This window comes from Sprattus sprattus, assembly GCF_963457725.1.
Source record: "Sprattus sprattus genome assembly, chromosome: 13".
NCBI lineage: Eukaryota > Metazoa > Chordata > Actinopteri > Clupeiformes > Clupeidae > Sprattus > Sprattus sprattus.
Window position 1 is genome coordinate 30,291,064 of NC_137911.1, and position 10,000 is coordinate 30,301,063.

At 50.2% G+C, this 10,000-nt stretch overlaps 1 protein-coding gene across 2 annotated transcripts in view; it reads left to right on the forward strand.

The window, feature by feature from the left end:
• esrrga (estrogen-related receptor gamma a) overlaps positions 1-10,000 on the forward strand; it is a 37,829-nt gene that overhangs the window by 548 nt on the left and 27,281 nt on the right. The window contains exon 2 of one of the 2 annotated variants that reach the window (XM_080849578.1): positions 2,860-3,042. In XM_080849578.1, the coding sequence (XP_080705704.1) occupies positions 2,860-3,042 (183 nt within the window). The remainder of the gene's footprint in view (positions 1-2,859; positions 3,043-10,000) is intronic. The other variant, XM_080849579.1, reaches the window with a different exon arrangement.

Sequence of the window (10,000 nt, forward strand, 5' to 3'; positions counted from 1 at the left end):
TCGATCTGATTGGTAGGCCACTGCCCCCCTTTGACAGCCACCAAAAAAAGTGATCTTTGAAGAAATAATGATGATGTGGAGAGTTACAGGCTGCTCCTCTTTTGAGGAATCGACATCTGAGCGTGTAATCTCTGAGACATTCAAGATAATCACATTCGTGACAAGCACAACGTCTAGTCTTTATTCCTTAACGTAATATTAATAAAATCTCAATCTTGATGTGGAGGTATTATCCATTAGCACAAGGCCCTGTCTCCTACTGGATAGATGACGGACACGAGGAAGGGAGAGAGGAGGAGGAGGAGGAGGAGGAGGAGGAGGAGGAGAGAACAAGCACCAGAGATGGAGGAAGGGAGAGACAGAGAGAGAGAGAGAGAGGGAGACAGAAAGAGAGAGAGAAACAGAGAGAGGGGGGGGAGAGAGAGAGGTTTAATCCGGATTAAATCCAATCTGGCAAAGACATCAAACTCACACACACACACACACACACACACACACACACACACACAATACCAGGCTCCCAAGCTGTCTAACTGCGGCGGCGCTTAACAGATTTGTCCCTAAAGCCTTTTTACTTAATGGTAGCATATTCTCATGGAATACAATATGCTTTTATGCATGATAGCTGCAGAAAATAATCAGAATAATTATAGCGCGGGAATCATATTAGTAATACAGAAGGGAAAAAAATAACCCACAGCTTAATCCCGCAGATCCCATGGGCGGGTTCAGGGTTCAGGTTTATTTTCATTTCTCCTGCTCAACTTATTTTAGGGCTTATTCTCTCCCGTCCATCCTACATCCAATTTCATTACTCTCATCTTTTTTCTCTCTCTCTCTCTCTCCCTCTCTCTCTCTCTCTTTCTCTCGCTCCCTCTCTCTCTCTCTCTCTCTCTCTCTCTCTTCTAGCTCTGGAATAGGTGTTTTTTTCCGCCTGTGTTTTTCAGACCTATAAGGGAATTGCTTTGTGTAGCTGTGTGAGTCTGGGTGTAATATGACATCAGCGTGGAGGGATTAGGACAATCTTGTAAATGAAGATGTGTTATCGCAGCTTTCACGAGATCCTGTAATTATTGAAAATGTGTCAGACGGGGAGGCACGGACCTGTTTCAAAAGCACACGGGCACATTCTTTCAAGACGCCTTTTTCTTTAATACTTGCCTTGGGTTTTACAACATATTGACCAGGACGGAAAAGAAGTAAGACACAGAGACAGAGACAGATACAGTTTGTGTGTGTGTGTGTGTGTGTGTGAGAGAGAGAGATAGTGTGTGTGTGTGTGTGAGAGAGAGAGAGACAATGTGTATGTGTGTGAGAGAGATAGAGAAACAATGTGTGTGTGTGTGAGAGAGAGAGAGACAATGTGTATGTGTGTGAGAGAGATAGAGAAACAATGTGTGTGTGTGTGTGTGTGTGTGTGTGTTTGTGTGTATGTGTGTGTGTGTGTGTAGCCCTCAGGCCCAGACAAACAGAGCCCAAGCATAGCCCCAGCCATCCTGATTGATTATTTGCACATAACAAAGGAATGGGGTTTGGCAATTGGGTAGCATTGATTCTAATTAGGGAAACATTAAATAAGATTCACCTAGAGATAGCACTTACAGGTCTCAGGGTCCCCCAGGGGTGGAGGGGTGCCTGTGATTGATCCAAAACACCACGCTCTCTCTCTCCCTCTCTCTCTCTCTCTCTCTCTCTCTCTCTGTCTCTCTGTCTCTCTCTCTCTCTTTGTCTCTTCTCTTCTCCTCCTCTCTTCTTCTCGCTTCTTTCTATCTATCTGGCATTATCTCTCACTCTCTCATCTCGTGGTTGAAATGCCAAAGGAAAAATGGTGTGTGTCTTTGGGGGGGGGGGGGGGGGGGGGGGGGGGGGGGGGGAGTGGGGGGGGGGGTGTTTGAACGATCGGTTAATGTTTTTTAATGTACTGATCGGCTGTCAGTATAAGCCAGGCGTGTGACACGGTGTAAACTGGGCAGAGAGCCTTTCATTTAGTCTTCCATGTCTCCTGCCCCCCCCCAGCACCCAGACCCCCCCCCCTCCCCCCCCCCAGATAAAAGCCCCCTGCTCCCTGCATCCCCATGATCCGAGGCTCCCAGATTGCATTGTTATATTTAGAACCCCTCCATTCCCCCGTACTGCATTTACATAGATGATTAAACAGCAAATGGATTTGGGTTTAATACCGGGAGTCTCGTTAATTACCCTTTCTCCATCTCTCGTCGCCACGCACGGCTCTGATTGGTGTTTGAGTTTTTGCTTACCGGTGTCGCGGTCGCCGCCGTCCACCATCCACCGTCCCCTGTCTCTCCTCCCCGTCCGTCTCCCTGACACACACACACACACACACACTCACACTCCCTGACACACACACACACTCACACTCCCTGACACGCTGTTTTGTCTGGACACAAAAGCCTGTTGTGTCCATTAACAGGGGGGCCGACCCAAAGCTGGACGACTGAGGCCCCCCCCCCCCCCCCCCCGCCAGTCTCCCGCTCTCCGTTCTCAAGCTAACTGCTATTGTCCGCCTGGTTGACTTGTAAATTAGCCGCAGTGTGTGTGTGTGTGTGTGTGTGTGTGTGTGTGTGGGGGAGAGCTGGGGGAGAGAAGCCGTAAAGAGCTCTTTCTCCGTAATGACTATTTGACTGTCGCTCTTATCAACCACCGTGTGCTGTAGCGAGCGGGCTGTCAATAATGTCATGTTATCTCATGTCTTTTGCTGATGAACTGGACAGAACTAAAGAAGAAAAGAAAAGGGAAAAAAAAGAAAGAAAAAAAGAAATGTGAACTACTTCTCCACCGCTATAATTCCCACTCTTGTTTCTTTGTTTTCCCTTCCTTCTTCGGTGTTGTCAAACGCAGTTCCCTTTGGCTGCCTTGCAGATAACAAGATAGTGTCCCACCTGCTGGTGGCCGAGCCCGAGAAGATCTACGCCATGCCCGACCCCACCGTGCCGGACAGCGACATCAAAGCCCTCACCACACTCTGCGACCTCGCTGACCGCGAGCTGGTGGTCAACATCGGCTGGGCCAAACACATCCCAGGTAAGCCTCCGACCCCAAGGCCCCAAAACATGCACAAACACACACACACACACACACACACACACACACACACACACACACACACACTCACTCTCCCACGCGTATGGAAATGGCACACAGGATTATTTTCAGCACATGTAGTAGACCATGTATACTGTAGTGATACGGTTTGAACATCATAATGTATGAGGTATTTTAAAGTGCTCAAGCACGTTAGATTCTTCTGTATGCTATACACACTTAGATTACACTGTATGCTATACAGAGTTAGATTACACTGTATGCTATACTCAGTTAGATTACACTCTATGCTATACACAGTAAGATTACACTCTATGCTATACACAGCTAGATAACACTGTATGCTATACACAGACATTGTCATGTTTCTAGGTTTGGTGCTGCCATTACCTTCTTTACACAAAAGGGTCATGAAAAGAAAGAAATACACCATATGACCTAGAGAAATGCCAGGTGGGTTAAGGAAATGAAGCCATGACTTTCTACTTGACACACACACACCAGTCTGCACTGTCGTAGACTGAGATGCCTTCTATTTGACACACACACACACACACACACACCAATGTGCACTATCGTAGACTGAGGAGATCCCCATCACTGCTGAATCTCGGTGACGGCTTGCTTTATCAGTGACATGCCAGGCAGGCAGTGAGATGAGTGCATTAAGGGTTTGTTCCTCTGAATCTCCCACTTCCCCACAAACAGAACCGCAGCTGAGCAGGCACAGGAACGCCACCAATAGAACCCGTGTTTTTCATGAGTTATCTCCACAGCAACGCCACCAATAGAACCCGTGTTTTTCATGAGATATCTCCACAGCAACGCCACCAATAGAACCCGTGTTTTTCATGAGATATCTCCACAGCAACGCCCCCAATAGAACCCGTGTTTTTCATGAGTTATCTCCACAGCAACGCCACCAATAGAACCCGTGTTTTTCATGAGATATCTCCACAGCAACGCCACCAATAGAACCCGTGTTTTTCATGAGATATCTCCACAGCAACGCCACCAATAGAACCCGTGTTTTTCATGAGTTATCTCCACAGCAACGCCACCAATAGAACCCGTGTTTTTCATGAGTTATCTCCACAGCAACGCCACCAATAGAACCCGTGTTTTTCATGAGTTATCTCCAGTCTCAAAGCCACTGAAAGAGACCTGGCGTTAGACATCAACAGTAGTGTGTGTTGGAACGCAGGACGAGTAGGAGAGAAAGGCTCTCTATTCTATTCTCTCTCTCCTCTCTCTTCTCTTTTCTCTCTCTCCTCTCTCTTCTCACTCTTCTGTTCTCTCTGTTCTCTCTGTTCTCTCTCCTTTCTCTCTTCTCTCTCTTCTCTCCCTCTTCTCTCTCTTCTCTCTCTTCTCCCTCTTCTCCTCGAGGCGGTTATTGCTTCTGGCCAGCAGCACCTGCGCACAGAATGAGGAATTTCCGCTAATCTAGTTAACAAAGCCCTCTTTTTATATCTAATCTCCCTGTTGGTGCAGGCCCACCTTCAGTGACCCCCCCCACCCCCCCCACCCCCCCTCTATGAAACAGGAAGGGGGATAGATTGCAGAATAACGTGAGCAAACACAGATTGTGATGAGGATAATAATAATAATAATTATAAAACACTTTATTTGTGTAGCACCTTTAATACGCAGAATGCAGCTCAAAGTGCTCACAGGAAGGAGGGGGGGGGGGGTAATGAACCCAAACCACTCCGATGTGGAGATGGTGATCTAAACATCTAAAGCCTTTATGGGAGAGAAAATCATGAATGAAGTCCCCCTCTTAGTAATCAGAACCAGAGGGCTGTGCACGCTCTCCCCCCCCCAGAAACAGAACCAGAGGGCTGTGCACGCTCTCCCCCCCCCCCCAGAAACAGAACCAGAGGGCTGTGCACGCTCTCCCCCCCCCCCCCAGAAACAGAACCAGAGGGCTGTGCACGCTCTCACCCCCCCCCCCCAGAAACAGAACCAGAGGGCTGTGCACGCTCTCCCCCCCCAGGTGTGGCCTGTGCTGCGGCCTCTTCCCACGATGCAGCGCTGCGGTGGCTGTCGCCGGGCAGGCTTGGCAGAGGGCAGGGTGAGAGTGGCGCCCCCGGGGTGGGTAATGGGCTTACCTAGGCATGGGGGGCAGGATTGGGAGGGTATTTCTGCCTCCCCATGCCAGATTGCCCCAGGCTTGCCCTGCGGGTTTAAGGTGATTCGTCCCGAACCAGGAAGTGGCAGCAGCAGAGCTAAGAGACAGTGTTGGGGGTGGTGGGGGGGTTGTAGCCAGCACGCCACCTCTCTGTGTACAGTAGTTTCTCTCCCTCTATCTCTCTATGGCCAGTAGTTTCTCTCCCTCTATCTCTCTATGGCCAGTAGTTTCTCTCCCTCTATCTCTCTATGGCCAGTAGTTTCTCTCCCTCTATCTCTCTATGGCCAGTAGTTTCTCTCTCTCTATCTCTCTATGGCCAGTAGTTTCTCTCCCTCTATCTCTCTATGGCCAGTAGTTTCTCTCTCTCTATCTCTCTATGGCCAGTAGTTTCTCTCTCTCTATCTCTCTATGGCCAGTAGTTTCTCTCTCTCTATCTCTCTGTGGCCAGTAGTTTCTCTCTCTCTATCTCTCTATGGCCAGTAGTTTCTCTCTCTCTATCTCTCTGTGGCCAGTAGTTTCTCTCTCTATCTCTCTATGGCCAGTAGTTTCTTTCTCTCTATCTCTCTGTGGCCAGTAGTTTCTCTCTCTCTATCTCTCTATGGCCAGTAGTTTCTCTCTCTCTATCTCTCTATGGCCAGTAGTTTCTCTCTCTCTATCTCTCTGTGGCCAGTAGTTTCTCTCCCTCTATCTCTCTCTCCCTCTATCTCTCCCTGTCTACATCGCTCTGACTTGCTCACTCTCTCTTCTTGGTTTTTCTCTCTCTCTGTCTGCATCTCTGTCTCCCTCTCCGAGTCCCTCAGTCTGTTTCCCTTTCTCCCACGCTCTCTCCCTCCCTCCCTCTCCCTCTCCCTCTCTCTCTCTCTCCCTCCCTTATGGGGCTCTTCATGATGACACAGAACTCTCTTCTCTTCCCTCCTCACTGAATTGAATTGTATTTGTGTGCTTGTTTGTGTGTCCATGTGGATCACATGTGTGTGTGTGTGTGTGTGTGTGTGTTTATCTGTAAGACATGAATCTATTCAGATTGCATACAGAAGTGCCAGGGAGGGGAAGTGTGTGAGTGTGTATGAAGGCTGGGTGCAGAGGTCCGGCTCTGTCGATTGGAAGTGTGTGTGTGTGTGTGTGTGTGTGTGTCTGAGATAGTGCGGGGTCCTGTGTGTGTGTTGTTTGAGCGCGTGAGATAGCGCGGGGCGCTGTGCGGGGAGCGTGGACTGCACATATACACACACACACACACACACACACACACACACACACACACACTCACAGGGAGAGCGTGGACGCAGCGGCAGAGAGATGGCGCTATGATTAAACCTCTGCAGGCAATCCCTGCCTCTGTTTGAAGAGGACGCTGCCCCCCCCCCTCACTGCCACTGGAGTTCCTGCCGACTCTCATTTCTGGAGCCCCCCCCTATGCGCCCCCCCCCCCCCTCCCAGCCTCGGGAATTGGCCCGCGGGATCATGATGAAAACTTCAGCCCCACGCGAGAAGGAAAAGTGATCTTACAATCGAAATACACAGAAAAAAATGACTCTTCCCTTTTGGAGAGCTGTTTTCTTTCTCTTATTCTCTCACTCTTTCTCCCCTACCGTCCCATCCCTCTCTAAGTGGATTGCACCTTTTCAACATCCCCTTTCAAATGGTAACAATCAGTCTGCCTGACCCCCCCCTTACACACACACACACACACACACACACACACACACACACACACACACACACACACACACACCCCGTCACTACCCTATGCCCCCCACTGGTCCACTTCCCACGATAAAGAGAGCAGGCTCTGTGCACTCTGTAAATGCCCTCCCACTCTTAAATGCCCCCCCACTTTTAACTGCCCCCCCCCCACTCTTAACTGCCCCCCCCCTCCCACCCTCAGCCCCTTCTGCCCCTCTCAGTTCTTGCTATTTGTCTCCCCTCAAAGCAATTGCTTTTTGTGTTTCAGTGTTGCAGTTATTTTTTTTTTTAATCAAATTGATGAAGCCAACCGCCTTCCTCCACCCCCCCCCCCCCCCCCACCCCCCTCAGGCACCTCCAGCCATCTCCTCCCCCAGCACCGATTCTCCTCACCCCCCCTTGCCCCCCCCCTCCCACACACGCACACACACCCCCCAGCCCCCCCCCCCCCCTCTCCCTAGTGAGATGCGAAACCAATTTATGAGTCATGATCCGGCAGCCATGTCGCTAACAGTCGTAACAAACTGTCAGCCTCCCGCTCAGGAGCTAATTTGAAGTCATTAGGTGTTTGGCGTACGGGCAACAATTTGTTACGGTGGTTAGGAGCGCGGCTGACATTTCGGAGAGCGCGTCCGCTTAAGATCTGTCCCGGCCGCGGGAGCAGGCAAATTGTAAACTAATTTAAACATCACTCAGCATTACTGGTGCCGCCGCGGCTGCCGGCGCTGCCGATAATGAAGCAGTCTGTGTTTCGCACCGGGGCTAACTTAAAGACGCTCGCCTTTCCAACCACTCCACGGCTGCAACTTACAAGATGGACTCTCTCCCTCCCTCATTTGTTTTTTCTTATTGCACTCAGGTCCCACTCCTGCTTCTGTCTGGTTTCTTCCTCTCTTCACACACACACACACACACACACACACACACACACATACACACACACACACACACACACACACTCTTCGTGTGGTCATTTGCATGCTGATATAGGCCTGTGAAAACATTTGAAATGCCATTACATGGATTTACAAACAGAGAGACAGATACAGCTCAGACAAAGCCCACCAGTTCCCAGATTCTTTTTCTCTCTCTCTCTCACACACACACACACATACACACACATACACACACACACACACACACATATATGGGCACATCCACACACACACACACTCACACACACACACACACACACACACACACCACGGCACAAAGCTGCGTGGCACTCAGACAAATGTGGGATTTAGGAAAATATGATATTAACCAAATATGGAGGACAGAAAAAGGAGAGAGACAGAATGGCCTTCAACCTACATAATGTGGATTAGGGCGCGGAATCTCATTTGCGAGATTAAAGCATTCAGTCGGTAATTTTATTTTAATGTTAAGCTGCGTTTGACTACGTGGAGGGGGTGGAGCAGCAAATATTTAACAAAAAAAGGGGGGGGATGAAAAAGAGAGTAAAATAGGAACGAAGCGCGGCAGCCATTCAGAGAGGACGACGACGTTTTTATCTGTAAATAGAATTAGGCTTTCTTTCCCCTTCCGCCGCGCGGAAATCAAAATAAATGAAAACGTGCTGTCGTGTCGCAATTGTGACATGCCTTATCGCGCCGCTGCCGCGGAGCACAAAAGGTAGTCGGCTGCACTTGACTTGACAAGCGGGGGCTACAAGAATGGCCAGTGGCGGCCTCACAGTGGCTTTTTAGCATGACAGGGCCAGTACTAATACAGACCCTTTATGCCCGCTGAAATTGCTCGGGCTCGTCCCCATTCTTGCGCCTATCTCGGGGACTTTTTTCTTTCTTTATTTCCCTTTCAATTTCCAGTGGTGCGCGGATAAGCGTGCGTGCTAACACAATATGATTGAGCTGTAGAATGGGACCCTGTCGGGCCTAATCTCCTTTATGTAGATACTGAGGTACTTGCACACTCCACTTCACTCCTGCACACTCCCTCGCTCTCTCCCTCCCTCTCTCCCTCTCTCTCTCCCTCCCTCTCTCCCTCCCTCTCTCTCCCTCTCTCTCTCTCTCTCTCTTTCACACTCTCTCTCTCGCTTTAGGCTTCGCTTCTCCGCCTTCTGTCTCCTCCCTCCCTTTGCCCCCATCCCTCTCCCGTCCGCTCTACTACCTTCCTCCCTTATTCTCTCTCTCTCTCTCTCCCTCCCTCTCTCGCTGTCTGTCTCCCTCGCTCCCTCTCTGCCTGACTCCTACTCTGTCTCTTCGTGTCTCCATTGTCAGGCCCCTGTGTGTCTGTAATGGGTTGTAAGGTGGGAGGAGAGAGAGAGAGGGAGAGAAAGAGAGAGAGAGAGGGAGAGGGAAGAGCAGGTGAGGGAGGGGTGAGAGGAGAGGAGAGGAGAGGAGAGCTGGAGCGTTGCGGGTCCTCGGTCAGATATTCTAGCCTGGTTTCACGGGGCGTAATACGACGATTATCGTCTCGCTGGTCAGACGTATTGTTGTGCCGCGTGTCGGATTAGAATATTCGCACGGAACCTCGTTACCAAAAGGAGGAAAGAAGGCGAGGCGTGAGGAGGCTGCTCCTGTGTGTGTGAGTGTGTGTGAGTGTGTGTGTGTGTGTGTGTGTGTGTGTGTGTGTGTGTGTGTGTGTGTGAGGGGCTACTGTGGGCTCACCTGTACACAGAGGCTTAGCGGAGAGAGAGAGAGCCGCCGCATTAAAGAGGCTCCTCACTGCTGCCCATTCACAGGCTACTGCCCCCAGGGCTAAGAAGCGGACACACACACACACACACACACACACACACACACACACACACACACACACACACACACACAGAGAATGCTTGTATCTCGTCTTTCCTACTTATTTTCTTTTATTTATTTATTTGGAGTGTTTTTTTTTCACTGTGAGGTATATTATTTTTGTTCCGGGGCTTGTAGGAGGTAGAGGAGAGATGTCTCAATCAGCAGCTCGGCCGAGCGGAGGGGAGGGGAGGTGGGGGCAGGGTTGGGGGGTGTGGAAGGTGGGGGCGGATTTATCTAAAGCAGAGGTTGGCTTTGTCGATGAGCTCTCTCTCTGGCGCGCCCAGCCTCCTAATCTCCAGAATGAAAACACATGGCCGAGCGAGAGCGAGCGAGTCGGAGAGAGAGCAGAGAGCTGAAGACT